The sequence below is a fragment of the Ostrinia nubilalis genome, chromosome 16, assembly GCF_963855985.1.
Source record: "Ostrinia nubilalis chromosome 16, ilOstNubi1.1, whole genome shotgun sequence".
Classification (NCBI taxonomy): Eukaryota; Metazoa; Arthropoda; class Insecta; order Lepidoptera; family Crambidae; genus Ostrinia; species Ostrinia nubilalis.
The window spans coordinates 9,947,847-9,965,783 of record NC_087103.1 but is presented as its reverse complement, the minus strand read 5'-3'; the positions used below and the strand labels follow the sequence as shown (position 1 = coordinate 9,965,783).

Genomic DNA, 17,937 nt, shown 5'->3' with positions numbered 1-17,937 from the left:
ACATCATTTTAGGATGCTTTTGAAAAGTATACTCGTGTAAGTATATACTCCTTGCTACACCTATCACATAGTAATCTGCTTATTATTAGCACAAAATGATGTGATAATTGTTGTTGAGCAAAAGATTAAACGCATACTAATGTCTATTAAGTATTTACCTTGTCTGCGAGAATCCTGTTCAATAATAACTCGACATAATCGTAATACCTATCTAGCGATCACAAAATTAACTCTAAGCAAAACTTGCCAACTTGGTTAAGTTCTTATCATTGTTTGAACAGCGATTTGCAACTTAACTAACCAGAGACACCAAACTCTACATCAGAAATTCTCGCAATCGAAAAGCCGATAAATACTATGGTATTAATTTTAAGGCAAGTTAAGTAGATCTCTATTATAAAAGCTTAGATAGAAAAACAACTATTTTTTTATTATTTAATAACTAATCCAATCTGACAAAAGCTGGCTGGTTGCAGATAGAAAAAGAAGAAAAACAATGAAAAAAAAACGCATCACAAAATTTAGATTTTATTATTTTCAAAAATGGAATGTAATTTTGTCAGCAATGGAGCAATGGACTGTAGTTAAAAAATTATAGCCTCCTGTTACATTTTCAACCGACTTCAAAAAAGGAGGAGGTTCTCAATTCGACCCGTATGTTTTTTTTTTTTTTTTTTTTCTATGTTTGTTACGCGATAACTCCGCCAATTATGAACCGATTTGAACAAATCTTTTTTCGGCGTTTGTAATACCTCAAGGGTGGTCCCATTTAAATTTAATAATAGAAAAAACAACCCCCAAGGGTGGAAAATTGGGGATGAACTTTTTTATACGCAATATCTCCGCCGATTATAAATCAATTTGACTGATTATTTTTTTGTTGAATAGGTATTATCAAAAGGGTGGTTTCATGCGAATTTGAAGAAAATATTTCACCCCCAAGGGTGGAAAATTGGGGATGAACTTTTTTATACGCAATATTTTTAATTTTTAGTTTTATTTTGTGTTCACGCATTTGAAGTCGGTTTTATTTTTTTTTAAAGTTAATTGTGTGCAGTATTTTTAACTAAAGGCTACAAAGAGAGTCAAGATAATAAATAAACATGTAAGTAATGATGAGCTACCCTAACTCGAAAATTTATTTTTTAATTGTGCAAAATAATTGAACAATCATTCGTTTATTAGGTCTGTAGTACGGTCTGGTTTTTTCACCCCGAAGAACTCGTTGGGCGACACCGATAAAAAAGGGTCAACAATTTATAAAAAGAAAGGGGTGAATCTGACATTTCGCACCCAAATTCTTTAATAAATTCATCACGACACCGGCACTGAATTTAAAATAATTGGAAGCGTGAGATAACAAATATGCAAACGCCAAAATGTAAAAACGGAAAAGTATTTTTATATTGAACGGTAGTTAATCAAAAAGGTCAAAGAGTAAATGTATTCCTACCCTCAACTATAAATCTAACGCTTAACTAAGTCAATACTTACCTGAAGTAGCGAAAGTAAGAAAGTATGAGAGCGGCAGGGAAGGGAGCTTTTGTAACGCCAAACGTCAGCGAGACTTCAAATGTGCTTCAGACTTGTATAGATGACCTACGCTGAACTGTCCCACCAAACTCAATGACAGGGGGGCGCTACCATCGTTCAACTATATGGTTTCCAACATGGCAAAAACCGGAACCAGCGATTCGGTATTGACGGTGGCGCCCCGCTGTCAATGTCATGGATAGAACAGTTCAGTATTTTGGAACTATAATATGCTCTGTCACGTCAAAATATGTCAATCTAACCACTTCTTTGCCGCTCCCATACCTTAAGCTTGACTCAGTTAAGTATTAGACCTTTAACAAGCCTATCCGATGTCTGTAAACGTATTTTCCATTGTCCCTAAATTCGTTCTAAAACAATACGAGAAATGTTTCGATCAAAATAACAGAATTCAGACATTTATGCTAAAACTGTTACAAAAGCAGCGCTATTGTTTCGCAGGATTAGAATTACTTCCGGCGCCAGGGTAACGGAACTAATTCCCCCTCTATCTGTGTAAAGGGGGAAAGTTTGTTCTAACCGATTGTTTGAGTGTTGTTAACATAAACATCGTATAATCTGTTTTGGGTGTTATGATGGACAGGTTTGAATTAATGGGCTTATTTTGGTACATATTATTTTAATTTGTAGTCTCTTTTTCGTACGAAGTCTCCAAGCTTTTAATCTAATCTAAATCTAAATATTATATTAACTCAAAGGTGACTGACTGACTGTCTGACTGACTGGCTGGCTGACTGACTGACATAGTGATCTATCAACGCACAGCCCAAACTACTGGACGGATCAGGCTGAAATTTGGCATGCAGGTAGATGTAATGAAGTAGGCATCCGCTAAGAAAGGATATTACGAAACTCCACTCCTAAGGGGGTAAAACGGGATCCACGCGTACGAAGTCGCGGGCGGCCGCTAGTTCTGGGAATAAGAATCGAGCTATTATGAGCCAATAATAGGTTATCTAACTTCAATCTTTTAATTTTTGACAATCCTTTACTCAGTATTATGTCATGTTATGTAACTGGTATTATCTTCAGGCCACTCTACAAACCATATGAAAAGGCCTATGTTTAGCAGTGGGCTTAAATGATGATGATGATTAGTATTATCATCGCCCTTTTTTGTTTTTGGTATGGTCTACTAATAACATTTTAATATTGTATAGGTAAGGCTTATTTTAATAGCAAAATAGCTGACTTCCATATTGCGAGCAATTTGATCACCAACCAAAATAATATCAATTAGCTATAACGAAACATAGCGTGTAGAGGGCCTTATTAGGAATATATTTTTAGGTATACAGATTCTTATTATTATTTAGTGCCCGATCTCAAGAAAATCAGGGAAAACGCCTGTAACTCAGTAAGTGATGCGGGAATAGTGGCATGACGGAGGTGGCGTGAGGGGAAAATCAGGGGAAAATTGTTTATTGAGGGAAAATCAAGAAACTGTTTGATGAACTTTGATTGTAGGGGTCGAGGGTATTATTTCGCTAATAATTGTTCGCATTTCATATTGAGTTTGCGAACATATTATTGAGACGTAAATATATTTTTCTGAGAACGTAAACAATAACAGATTATTATTAAGAAAAATTAATATTGTATCTTATAAGGGCTTTTGTAACATTTGTAATTTACTCTTACATTGTGATTAGCTTTTGTGCCTGTATGATCAAATACTATATTAAAATCAGGGATCAAAATAAGTACGTATTTTTTATGCATGACGAGGCAGGTATTTGGCACCTGGAATGGCAATTTTACTGAAATGTAAGAGTCCAGACCGTCGGGTTAGAGGCAAAAAATATTTCGTCAAACATTCGTTAAAAGATGGTTTTAACACCACTAAATGATATTGAGAAAAAATATATTAGATAGTCGTCTCCACTACATACATTAGATATAACAGTATGACGTCTTATGTAAATGCAGTTTTCAATTAAAATTAATGTAGGTAGGTACATAATCTAACGTGTTAGCAACGGTACATTACAGAAAATTTCATACTAGCCATAATGAGACGCGTCGCGGTACGTCGTATAACTTTGCAAATTAAAATCATGACGTCTAGTACCTTCGTCAAAGTGATATGCATAATTGATGTGAGGGCTCTGCATTCGGGATTTTGAAATTTGAATTTTGTACCAATTTTGGTAAAATAAAAGAATATATCATAATAACAGTATTAAAGTGGCTATAGGCACGTGTGAAAAAGAAAAGTTTTTGTGAATAATCTGGTAGGATTGTTTTAAAGTTGTGACTTTTCTTTTCACTGTGTAGCTTGCGCGTTTATTTTTGTGTTTCAATGTGTAATGAAAGTTTTAATTAGAGATACCTACAAGATAAATAATTTAGTTCGTTGAAAAATATTCCTACAAATGAGTCTTATAAAAAAAACATGGTTTCTCTGAAAACGTGTTTTCGTTACGGCCAAATTCTTTTGAAAGAAATCAATTGAGTGGCAAAATTGTATGGAAGAGGTTACGGCTCTAATATGTTATGGCGGCTATAAGTTGTGGCAGTGGGCTAGCAAATATATCGATAGAAAGCGGACAAGTAAGAGATGATGTTTAGTCTAAGGTTCCGTAAGAATAATAGATAGGTACCCATTTTTTCTGATATCTTATAATGATTTAAAAATTTCACTGTTCGAATGATATTCGTTAGTGCCTTTGTTGTGTTGCATACCTAAAATATGTGGGTGTATGTTTACGAATCTGTTAGGTTTTTTTTTTCATTTCGGGGTCCTTCATTGTGTTTGTGTCTAAGTCCATAAGTGTGTTAAGATATTGTTTCGTCTTTGCTATTTTATTTTGATTGATAAAATTTACTATTTAGCATAACTGTAAAGTCATGCATGAGGCTACCACTATGTAAAATTATTTTCTCGTAAATGAAGATAAGGCTACAGATATTACCCATATTACCCATATGAGACAAGTTATAGACAGCTAATTTTACTCGTACGTTACTTGCACTTAATTGCCTGCCAGTCATACTGCTTTAAGAAAACTAAAGAATAGATAGAGAATTGCTTGCAAAGAGGAAATTGAATGTGTATCACCTTTATTATGTTACTCAAGCTTTCATGGAAAACTGTTATTGATAATATTATAGCCATTACTTACCAAACCACAGAATTCATAATTTCTCAGTTACATTTTAAGTAAGTTTTTAGAATTCCAATTTTACGAATATTACACATTAACACAATATTACTTTACCATTACTACACACACACCTATACAAACAGTTTTATCTTTTTATTAGTATTCCTTTCATTAGTATTCTTAATAAACGTAGTCTTATCATCCTTACCGATTTCCCGCCTTTTGTATTTATCTGTGCACTAATATTACTATTTATGTATGTTTATCTAGACAATTTCATGCAGCTTACTATTTTATTTATTTTACCAATGGTCCGTGACCCTCACTCGGCATGGGGCACACTGAAAACCAGCGCCGTGGCCTTCGTCACCGTGGGCCACGGCATATGCTGAGTGGGGTCCCGTTGCAGTGGGCATCTTGTTGGTGGATGGGTGGCACTGCTCAGTTTACTCTTGTTTTTATTTTTTCTTCTTCCATTATTATGTGCCACTGTCATGTCTATGTAATTGCCTATATTTGTGTGATGTCCATTGTAATAAATGTATCTTTCTTTCTTTCTTTCTAATATTACGGGACCCCTAAAATCAGGTCGCGCTCTTTCCACATCATGACTGAATTCTTTTTACTTTTTTCTGTAGGGATTTACATATCTTCTGCTTAATCGTGCGTCTGAAATCACATTTCGGAGTTATGAAATAGCAAAATAGGGGTGGAACCATCCACAAATCAGGGTTGGCAGTTCACTGAAAACTTTTACTACGCTAAATTTTAAACAAACAATTTAATGCTGTGTGCTGTTATTAATAACTTTAACAGCAGTGCTTTTAGTGCGTGATTTTCTGATATGAAAACCAGTTGAATAAATTCCCAGAATATATACCACTTTAATTGTTTAAAGTTTTTGTTGTCACAACAAAAATGCTAAAAAAAAACACCCAATTCTCATTTCCACGAAAAACGAACATGACGTCAAATTCTCAGTTCAATGTTTAACTTTCACCTTCTTTCTTACACCTTGTGTGAGTTGTGTGGCATAAGCAACTTCTTCTCGCCTGCAACCAAGCGATAAAGAAAATAATATTCCAAAATTCACATAAAACTTTCATCAATGTCAACCAAGAATCACTTCAAACAACGCATTTTGGGTCGCACCACACACGTATAATGCGACCGCATTGTTTCACCCCTAATTTTTGACATGACTCGACGCCGTCCGAAATTGAAAAAGTTGGTAGCCCTGTAGGGACATATATCGTGTCTCTAATTTGAATAGGCGTAGGGCCGCTCTCTCTTGACTGAAGGTCGGTTCTGTCACATAAATTCCTAGTTTATATGTCCGGTAACTATATCACCCGCGTTGACCCTAGCCAGATAGGAACCATAAAAATATAACTACGGAACGTGACTTAATACGAACGGGAAATGGGATTGAATAAAATGTGGAACAAATAGAGAGATAAAGCCTCTTTGGATAAATATGCGAAATCAGTTTGCGGTTTTATTTATTTCTTTTGTGTTTCCGCGGTGTGTTTGGGTAAACGCGGTCTGTGAATTGTATTCGTTTTCGTGCAAGTTTTGATTTCAGTGTATCTTTTTTTGTCTCTTTGTTATGGTGAAAGAAAATATTTGTCCTTTTTGCTAACAAAATCCTCCTTGTTTGATGATAATATACGTACACATTCACGTACATTACGTAAAGCTACCTAATATACATAGAAAAAACGCTAGGGTAAATAGGAGAAGTTCTAGAATACTCAGAGCAGGAAAAACATTAAATTTCAGCGGTTGTCTCAACTAAATCCAGTTATCAATAACATTCATCAGTCCTAAAGTTGGTTAAGATTCCATAATTTATTCTGTTACCATAGCAATCTAAGTTTCAATTATGAAACTAATTTTACCGAAATTCTTGAATACAAATAGATTTCAAGGAATTCATCGCCTTTGAATCAGAACTTTGATGTTTGCTTAATGTTCTAAATGTTTTATGAAAAATTGGTCAAGCCTACCTGAGCAGTTACTTAATACATTTTAGTATTAATTTACATAATTGGAAAAAAGGAAAAATAAGGAATCTGTAATGTGTTTTGAGGCTCGATAACAAGTGTATTTTGTCAAATACATTATTTGTCTAAGCATAGAAATTCCAAGAAAGTTTCATTAATGATTAAAACAGCTGGAAAAGTTTCCCAGAAGCATTTTAAATGCGAGGAAAACGAATGACGCCTTTTCTTTGTAATATGCATATACAGATTACGTCGACCTGCTAACAGATATTGTTTTTATACGTAACTAGCGACCCATGCATGTATTATAGATACCTACTTAAACCTTCCTCTTATTACCACTCTATCTATTGCTGAAAACTGTTTGCAAATTATTCACTACCTACGTAGTTTAAAAGATCTAAACGCACAGACAGCGGGAGCGACTTTATTTTGTTCTATGTTAGGATAAAGCTTTTTTCTTTCAAATAATAATCATCATCAGCTTTCCATGTTACCCGGTTGGTAGCAGCCTGCGTCCAGCGCCTTTCTGCTACTTTTACGATATGTCGTCGGTCCACCTTGTGGGTACTGCGGTGTTTCCGGCGGTTTTCTTTCTAATATAGGTATTGATTTCTAATCATACTCCTGCACACTAGAGGACGATGACGCAAAGTACCTACCTAGTTTTTTTTTCACAACAACTTTTGTTGTTTCAATGTTGACTATATGTCATCGTTGTTATTAACTGATAATAAATTGCAAAATATTCTACTAATATCCCAATACATTCAAATCCAATTTGACAAACTGGTTGTAATTTTAACGGGAACAGGATAATGTAAAATGAGAGAATAATGCCCGGGAAGAGGAAATCCCGGCGATAAGCGGCCTAGGATAATTTGACTCTGAGTGGGAGCCAACTGTATTATAACAACATTATTATGAGAACTATACGGCTTATTAAGTTCAGCTTTGAAGGAACACCGGGAATATTGCCGCGGAGAAATATTACGCCCTAGTTCTTCATTTTTCTACGCCTGGTTCGGTTAAATCTTCGTTTCCGTTTGGAGTTAATTGGCTTGATACCTACCGAACTGCAATACCAATTGTGTGTGGAGTTTCAACGTGCAACTCTTGCGTGGGACGAATTTTTGGCTATGAGTTTTATACTTCACTACCGGCCACCCGCGACTTCGTACGCGTGGATCCCGTTAATAGCCCCTTTGGAGTTGAATTTTGCAAAATCCCGTCTTAGTGAGCACCTACGTTCTAAAAGGGATCACCATGCAATTTGGGACTCCTAGCACTTGTAGTTTCTGAGATTTCGTGATGAGTGAGTCAGTCAGTCAGTGTATTAAGGTGATTAGGTGCACAACTCTTATGCCTTGAACGAGTGTGAGATAACCTTATTTATGAATTTGCTTTGTCATCCAAAAAGTAACCTCCCGAATCTGACCAAAGACAACACTGAAAAGGGTCGAGCCCTCATTCTTTCTGTCATCTCCTCCTTCCTCATTAATTACTCGTACCTATATCCCACTTACGATGGAGAAGATCATAATCAGGTTAACCTTTGACACCTGAAAGAACAACGACATGAAATTTTCAGGGAGCAATTAAAGGTAATCCTTGAATGACACCTGTCCACGAGCATTATTTCAAAGATGAAAAAATTGTCTGTTACATATTTACACCACATTATTTCCTTTCTATTAATAAAAGGTGTCTATTCTCATCCATGATAAATTATCCTGAATATTATTAGACATAATTGATACGCTTTCATCTCCACATCTTGTCCCTTTTGTTGTACCAAATGAGGGATCGATCCACTGTTGCTACATTGCGTGAATTGCTCCCCAAAATTAATGGTCGGGACGTCTTATTTCACACATTCACCAATGTGAGTTTCCTCATATGTTTTCCCGATGAAGACCTTTATTTTGTATAAACGGTGGCGCAATAAATATCAGAATCTGAAATGTCTTGGCACTTTTATTTTGATTTATTTGAGGACAAAGGAAGCCTTGATGTGGTCAAAAATATTATTAAGGTTCTTTTGTAGGTTATTTTTGTGTTTATTGCTGCAGAAGACAGTGCATGTTCCTTTTTATGGTTAGTTATTTATCGAAGTCGTTCTTCTTAGAATATGGACCCTTTTCCCACTGGGCACGTGCTTAGTTCTCCTCGATCAAAAGGGACCCTGTCTGCTCTTATCTGAAGAATTTTGTAATGTAGCAATGTCCCCTAGGTTAATGACAGCTCTGCTTGCTTACAGAAAAATAACTTTTTTCTTTCTTCCGCAGTGGTAAAAAGCAGTATGCGCCACCAAACAACGTCGCCACTCAGCAGAATCGGGCCCACCGCGTCTCTACGGGACGCCGAGCCGGACTTCATAGGGCCGATTGAAAACGTGACGGTCGCACTGGGCAGGGAGGCAGTGCTGACCTGTTCTGTCTCTGACTTGGGGGACTATAAGGTATGCAGCATTTGTTTTTATGACCTATAAAATATAAGGTACAACGCACCAAACCCGAGGGAATAGGCGCATTGAAAACGTGATGGTATTGGAAGAAGCTATGTTTAAAATGTCACAGAAATAAGAGCGACAATTCACCTATATAGTGATGGTGTCGAACTGCCAACTCGGACTTGCCGAGGGTCGCAAGTTCGAACCTCGTCGCTGCTAGACTATTGTTTTGTGATAAAACCACTCGTAGCCCAAGCATACGAGTATTTAACTTAGCTCAAGGGGAACTAAATTATTCTTTAAAAATATCTATAGGTCAACTCAACTAACACACGCGGTGATATAATAAATAATGCCATGTAGCCCATGTAGTCTTATTCTGTCGACTATACTTTACGCATATGACAATACATGGTGTTATATGACGTACGAGTATGTATTTTCGTTTCACAATCCCATGTGCACACAGATTTTTTTCGCAATCAACATTTTTTATTCTACCTTCGGCATTAAATTACTTTCCATGACATAAGCTGGTGACTTATTAGCCCAACACCGGGCCGTTTACAAATAGCTATGGAAATAGAATAAACAATTTAAGTAGACGAGCTTGAAATGGGCTCCGTTAAAAGTCCAGTAATAAAGTCCTTCAGCAAATCTACTTACCTCAAAATGTTAATCAAATTTAAGTAGAGCACTTCTCGTGAAATGTTTGAATTTCACAAGATGTACTCGTTTTGAGATGCTTCTCTAGAATAGCAAATTCATTAGCGCACCTTTATGAATTGTGTAGGTATCATACTAACAAGTATCTATAAAGATTCTTGAATTAACTAACCCCTCAGATCAGATTACGAGAAGGGTTCTTTATGGCTTTTATATGATTTGCTTTTATGGATCTGTCACACTGGATGCGTTCTGCGATCCGCGGTCAGGTTAAAGCGTGAACGCAGCCGCAGTATGAAAAACTTTGTCCTTCTTATACATTTTGTATTGATGCGATCTGACCGTGCTGGTGCACACAAACCACACCTTGTCACGACCGCTACAATTGTCTGGCCCGGACTGCTGACCGATTGCCCTGACCGACAATTTTGTTCATACATAATGCGGGCTGCGTTCACTTTGACCTTGTAACACTGTATGTACCTATCTATGTCTGTAGTCTATGAGTGTTACTTTACTGTATCAGAAGGTTTACTGAATGAAAGCCTGAAGGTCACTGTAGAACTATTTAATGTATTCTTGATTTCACAATAGGTAATACAGTCAGAATAAGTAGTGGCTTGCTAGCGGGATGTACACTCGCGAGCAAAAGTATGGAATCACTTACATGAAGTTGTTTCCACGCGATCTTGTGTACTAACGAATTTGTTAGTAACAAAAAAAGTAGCACCATTTTCAAGATTAAACTTTTAACTTTAAATTGATACCAAATTCATTTAAATCACACCAGTATTTAAAAAGATATCCCGGCTGATGTGAAGAAGTAAGAAAAAAGACATGTACCAACTGTTTGATACGTCGCGAGTTGCGGCCTATTTACCCCTATAAAAGCACGTGTTTTCGGATTTTTGCGTTCACAGGTTGATCCATACACATCTCGGCTTCTTTTGACACTTTACCTGGGATTCTACACCTACAGAAGCAGCACAAATCGTTGCACTGTTGCAAGAAGGGCTCAGCCAGCGGGCTGTCGCACGTCAGCTCCACATAAGTCAGTCCTGGGTTTCGAAAGTTTTAAAACGCTTTTGGGAGACTGGTGGCTTTATCCCGAGACCAAGTTCTCAACAGCGCCGGTGCACATCGCAGAGGGATGACCGTTTTTTCATGTCAACCTCTCTATGAAATCGTCATTTGACTGGTATCGACGTCCAGCAAGAGCTCAGAAATGTTCGTAGGATAGCTGTTAGCGAGTGGACAGTTCGTCTAAGATATGAGCAATAAAATTTTACTCCAAAAAGGCCTGCCACAGGCTGGAAACTGACGGCAGGTCACCGACAAGCACGCTTTCAATTAGGTCGCACTCGGAAGGCGAGTAATGGAGGCGAGTTTTGTTCTCCGATGAATGCAGAATGTTTTTGCTGTGCAGCAGTCGAAGAGGTCGGGTCAATAGACGGCCTAGGGAGCGATTTGTGCAGTGCTGGTTCGCTAAAACATTGGCTTATGGGGGTGGCTTGCTCGACTTCCCATCGAGATGTGTAGGAGCAAATTGAAAGCGTACTTATCGGTGACCTGCCGTCAGTTTCAAGCCTGTGGCAGGCCTTTTTGGAGTCAATTCTGTTGTTTATATCTTAGACAAACTGTCCACTTGCTAACAGCCATCCTACGAACATTTCTGAGCTCTTGCTGGACGTCGATACCAGTCAAATGACGATTTCGTAGAGAAGTTGACATGAAAAAACGGTTTTCCCTCTGCGATGTGCACCGGCAATGTTCAGAACTTGGTCTCGGGATAAAGCCACCGGTATCCTGAAAGCGTCTTCAAACTTTCGAAACTCAGGACTGGCTTATGTGGAGCTGACGTGCGACAGCCCGCTGGCTGAGCCCTTCTTGCAATAATGCAACGATTTGTGCTGCTTCTGAAGGTGTAGAATCCCAGGTAAAGTGTCAAAAGAAGCGGAGATGTGTATGGATCAACGTGTGAAAGCAAAAATCTGAAAACACTTGCTTTTATGGGGGGTAAATAGGCCGCAACTCGCGACGTATCAAACAGTTGATACATGTCTTTTTCCTTACTTCTTCACATCAGCCGGGATATCTTTTTAAATACTGGTGTGATTTAAATGAATTTGGTATTAATTTAAAGTTAAAAGTTTAATCTTTAAAATGGTGCTACTTTTTTTGTTACTAACAAATTGGTTAGTACACAAGATCGCGTGGAAACAACTTCATGTAAGTGATTCCATACTTTTGCTCGCAAGTGTAGTTAGTACTAGGGAAGCACCACAGTATGCGATTCACTTCAAATACAATATTGCAAACTCAACGAAATACAATGTGTCCCTACAACCTGACCGCTGCCCGCAGAACACACCCAGTGTGACAATTCCCTTACAGAAGATTGCTACATTAATGTGTAGCCCGCCTGCGGAAGTTGGCAATGATGATTATACCCAGTCTATAAATTAGTATTATTGAGCAGTTAAATGTACAATTCCAGATAAAACGTCGATAAAAACAAAATTATAGAGATATTAAATATCGTGTTAACCGGAAAAATGAGCTCGGAATACGATAAGCTCTTACTCCAGACAGATAATAATGGGTATTGGATTCTTGAAAGTACTTACTTATTCGAGAACTTAGGTATCTATTACAATAATGTTTATTAAAGTAGGTAATCAATATTAGACATAAAATGAAAATTAAATGAATCATTGAGTTCAAAAACTATAAATTATTTCGGTAACATTATTAACCGCTAATGATTAAATTTAATTAACTGATTAGTGTCAACACTGGTATTTACTAGCAGTGCCTCACTAATTTTTATGTATTAAGTATGTTAATCAGTCTCGCTAAAAACACTTGAAAGTAGTTAAAAAAAATAGTGTATAAGAATAAAATATGACTTTCAATAGAAGAAGAAGAGATTGCTGCTAGTAGTACTTAACTTATTAGTAATCTGTGGTTATACCTACATAGGTACTTCTTAGTTCGAGTTTTTGCAAGTAATGTCTGTAGTCTGTAGTACATATAATAAAGTTAATATTTTTTACTAGCCAACAATACAGTAGTCGTCAGACGAAGCCTTTGAAACTATGCCCAGCATTTTCAGAACTCAGTAAGTTTTTTCGCAAAACGTTTGTAATTACAAGAAACTTGGATTTAAGTTTATTCATTTGCAGAGGCATTTGTTGTGCCCGCAGCTTTCATGTCCAAGGAACTGCAGGTACGGGCTCAAAAAATAGAACTAGGTCAGTTTTAAAAGATTTCCCGACTAAAAGGATCTTTAAAATAATAATAGGGGTTGTTTGGCACACCCGCTTTAAAGGGATGATTCTTTTAATCAGTTGTCACAATAATATCCTTGGTCGTTCAGAGACGGGTTACTTAGCAAAGTTGTGCAGTAGCAGGATCCTGGCTACACAGGTTGGTTGCAGCGCTGGGAATGAGAGGTAGGAAAAGTCCCATGTTAGTAAAGCTGAAAAACTAAATAACTAATCTTTTCTTCAGTCTGACAGAATACTGCTGAAGCTTCTTCTTTTGTTATGGAATCTTTTAAACTAGCCCTAATTTGTAATCTAGTTTTCCCTAGTTTGGCGCCGTATTACGAGGAACATCACTCTGAATCGTGATTCACAATGATGACCACGACCACTCTGACAAGAGTGTACCGACCGAGAAGAAGAAGAATTTGTAGTCAAATAATACCAGTCAAAATGTCACCTAGTTCCAGCTCTTTCTAATGATAGCGTTAAATAAGAGACAAAGTAATTAGAAGACATTAATAACCAGCATTCGAAGTCTTAACATAAAAGTGGGAGGCCGTAAAATTGAAGGCAATGTGGTTTTAGCCGAATTTTATTACTGTGGTAAAACGATTGATGAAACCAAAGATGTCTATAAATTAATGTTTTTTTCCAAAGGGATGTTGTGCGTAGATAATAATGAGTTTTGATGGTAATATTGGTACTCTCCTATGTTCCGTAACTGTCACGCCTTGCATTATCAAGATCGACGATCATCAATGCCATATTTTGTAAGACGGACAGACTACTTGGTTCATTATATCAATGTAGTTAAGTATACCTACCTACATAAATAATAAATATCATTTGGCAAACAAAACTTTGCTACAAATTCTTCCGAACAGTAATAATCGATTCTCACTTTATGTTTACCTCGAACAGTTTCTGCACCATACATCTAAAGCTAATACAAAACTGATAGATTTGAAAACTTCGACGCAAGAAAGAAGGACGTCACAAACATTTGTCACGCGCGCTCAGCCAACAAATACAGCACTCGTAAGAGATACAACAAGCCAATATTTCACCAACAGCCAAACATGTCTTGAGGACGATATTAATGATGGCGCGATTCGAAACTCAGCAAACATCTATTCATTGCGTTACTCTTTTCACGGTTTTTTCTTTGGCCACAGAGTGGTCTGTAAATAACCCTTATTGATGATCCATTTAGTGTCCACATGACAAACGAGCAGTTTTCCTTTTGCGAGCGATCGATCACCCTAATGACGTTTGTGTTCTACCTATGACGGCGATGACTGGCAGAATAGTCCCATCGATATTTTCTTGCGGAGGGTAAATTGCAGTTTTTGTTCTAACATCGTCATCGCTGTACAAAATAGTCATTGTTACAAGAAAGAAGAATACAGACATCCCCATTTTTGTTTGGATCTTTTTTTTTATCCAATGTTTATTTCGGGTGCAATCACGCACTCTATAAGCAGCTATCACGTATTAAACGGAAATTTCAATACTTTCAGTCTAATAACTGTTGTAAATAATGGTCTTCTCGTTACTTTTCACACCCCTGGTTGCGTAAACCAGAAAAATAATGGAGAGTATGTTTGTAAAGTCTTATATTACTAAAGGGTTTCGGTAAATAGCGAAAAAGTATACTAGCAAAGGGCTTACGCAAAGAAAATAATTATCTAACCTTTTTGGCGTCCGCAAACGAGGAGCCCTTACGGCAACAAAAACATCGGAGAGAGTTATTCTTATAAAAAATATAAGAAAACAATGCGATCACTCAAAGTGGGATTAGGAAAAATGACAAGCGAGCGAGATTTCTTTTACGATATGGCGGTTATTACGCAGTGGGGGTACATACAGAAGGCACAGCCATAAGCGATTATTTATTTATTTATTTATTTATTTAAGGACAACCAACAAAACATACACCATACATTCACAGTATCCTTATAAATAAATTAAGCTAAGGTGTTGCCTTAATTAAAGGTTGCCACGACATGCATAGAATGTTGGATAACAATAACGTTGCCAAAGTGACAGAATGCAAAACAATAAAATATTAACTAACCGTCGGAGTATACAATTCAGAAATTTGTTTTTTGAATTTACGTAGCGAAGATGACATATCAACGCTGGCCCCGGACGAACGTGACAGGTTGCTAAATAAAATTGTGACTGAATCCTGTTGATAGAGGAGAAATGACCCAGATTTGTCCTAAAACCATTTGCTTTAAACGGCAGATACCTGGACAACCGAGCTAGTTTGAAGGGAACATTGAATTTAATCTGTTTAATGAGATCAGGACAATCTATGTAACCATTTATTATTTTATATAGGAATAGACTATCCAATATTTTCCTGCGGTCTTCCAAGCTATTCAGTTTAAAATAATTTAGGCGTGTATTGTAGCTTGGGAGCTGTTTAGCTAATTTATGTTGATATGACAAATGCCAAATTAGCGATTAGCTATTTTGGTTTCTAGGTCCTAAATCCACCTCTACATGTAATAGAAAACCAGTGAAGAGCTGGAGAGCGCCCTGAATGTGAAAGACTGCAGAGCGCCCGTAGCGGTAACTTCAAGAACTAAAACTTGGATGACTGTGACAATTTTACTCATTATCTTAGCGATGATGTTTAATGACAACTCATGGTAAAGGCCTACTCGTAAACAGTCAGTAAACCTAGTGCAAACTCTTCTTTGCTCAATGAATCGAGGATCTCAAGAAGATAGCTGGAAGTTTCTAGATGTTTAAAAGCAGAAGACTTGCTTGTGACGCTCCTTAAATACCAGTGAAGCCTTGCTGAAATGACAATCATTTCAACCATGGGACATCCACTGGTGAACATAGACCTCCCCATAGATTTCCATAATGACCGGTTGGTAGCGGCTTGCATCCAGCGCCTTCCTGCTATCCTTATGAGGTCGTCAGCCAATGATGATGAAAATACAATTTTAGAAAACTGTTCTTCGCCTCTTGTTGGTGTAACTCTTTTGTTCCTACTTCAATTGTATAAGGAAACCGAAAGTTTTCGTTGTGAAGGAGAGAATAAATATTGAATACCAGCTTTCCGAACACAGTTTTTAATCTCTCTTAGTGATTTGTGTTATCCCAGCTCCCATTCATTCTTGGTATTACAATTTCGATTTTCATCAGATAAATGAATTCGATTTTTTGTCTCTAAAATTAATTATGGCTAATGGACGTTATTCTAGGAACTGACAGTAAAATTGTGTTACACATTAATGAGGCTACTCTTAATGAGAAATCTTTATTCGTTTGATATTAATAAGTGTTTCTAAGAAAAATATTATACAACAAGTTGTGTAGCAATAATGATACATTATATTTGTTGTCGGATAATCTATACACTATATAATAACCGTGTGTTTTCGGCAGAGTAAAACAGAACCACAAAATCATCTAACAAACTGGGGACAGTTACGTCATAGTGACTTCACACTATCTACCTACTTATGGGTGAACTGGAAATCGAAGCTGAAATCTCTGATTGAGCCGATATTTACCACCGAGAAAGTTTAATATTAATAAATTATCCAAAAAGAGGCACTGATAATAATTATGTACTTAATTATACCTACTTTGTTTAAGAAATGATCTTCCTATGTAAATTATTTCATGAGAATTTACCGTTACGTTACCACTTATTGCTTTATGAGCCCAGTATTTTCTAAACAAAAATGAGGTTCGTAATATAATAGCCGAGTTCCGTACCTTAGGTAATCCAAACACAGAGATTGTATTATGATTAACGGCCACCAATGTTATCCACCGAGTGTGTTCTTAACTTAATAATAAAAGTCGCGAAGTAAAACAAAGCTGCCTTCTGGTCTTTTGTTGGAGTTACAAAAACTTGGGATAGAGGATCCGAAGTGTCCTAAAATTATACGAGTATATTTATATTCCGAACTATGAGCTAAAAATAATGAATAGATTTTTAGCCCTTTCCTTACAGTTAGCTCCTTAAAAATACAGTTGTAGAGTATTTATAAATTACTAGCTTATTCTAGCATGATATTCAGTTTATCACGGATCGTTATAAATTATAGCCTTTAGGTTAGTATTCTAATGTATAAACAATAATACTGTAAAGTTTTATTAAATTCCGCTTTGTAGTTTTTCCGCGAAGAGTAACAACATTCCCACAAACTTTTGCTTTTATAATATTAGTAAGGATATTTTCGACGACAAAAACAGATGTTAAAACACAAGCTGTTGAAGTAGTAAACTGAACATTATTTAATAAAAACTTTTTCATCAGCTCTGACTCCAAGAGTAGTTTTGGGGCACTGTGTGTTCGTTAAAAACAAAGAACTATGAGTAGACCAGCTGTTCAAAAATTGTGTCATATTGGCATGAGCTGGCTACCTAAAATAATCTTCCAAACACTTAGGCTGAGTTGCACCATCGAAATTTAACCGTAACTATAACGATAACCGGTGTTTTTGTCTGGGCTTTGACAAATTTTTGATGTTTATTAAAGTTAAAGTAAGATGGTGTAACCCAGCCCTAAACAAATAATGAATTTTTTTATCGTTAACTTCGAAAGAAAGTATAAAGTTAGTTTGTCAAGTAACACCTATGCTTTTACTGCTCGCTCGCCATCAATTAATACCAGGTTTCCACCAAAGCGGAGAGATGAGGAGACGAGAGAAGATGTATTTTGAATATCCAATCAGATTTCCGAACAGAAGCTGATCGGAGAGGAGATATTGTGGAAATAACGAAATCTGGTCGGTTATTCAAAACACATATCGATGGGCAGGGCACATTGCACGGATGAACCAGGATCGCTGGGCCAGAAAGACCCTGGAGTGGAGACCCCGCAACAACACCCGCGGCAGGAGAAGACC

At 36.8% G+C, this 17,937-nt stretch overlaps 1 protein-coding gene across 1 annotated transcript in view; it reads left to right on the top strand.

Annotated features, from left to right (window-relative positions):
- Window positions 1-17,937, top strand: part of LOC135079360 (lachesin-like) — an 87,030-nt gene that overhangs the window by 43,573 nt on the left and 25,520 nt on the right. Inside the window, exon 3 of the mRNA XM_063974003.1 lies at window positions 8,956-9,128. Coding sequence (XP_063830073.1) covers window positions 8,956-9,128 — 173 coding nt within the window. The remainder of the gene's footprint in view (window positions 1-8,955; window positions 9,129-17,937) is intronic.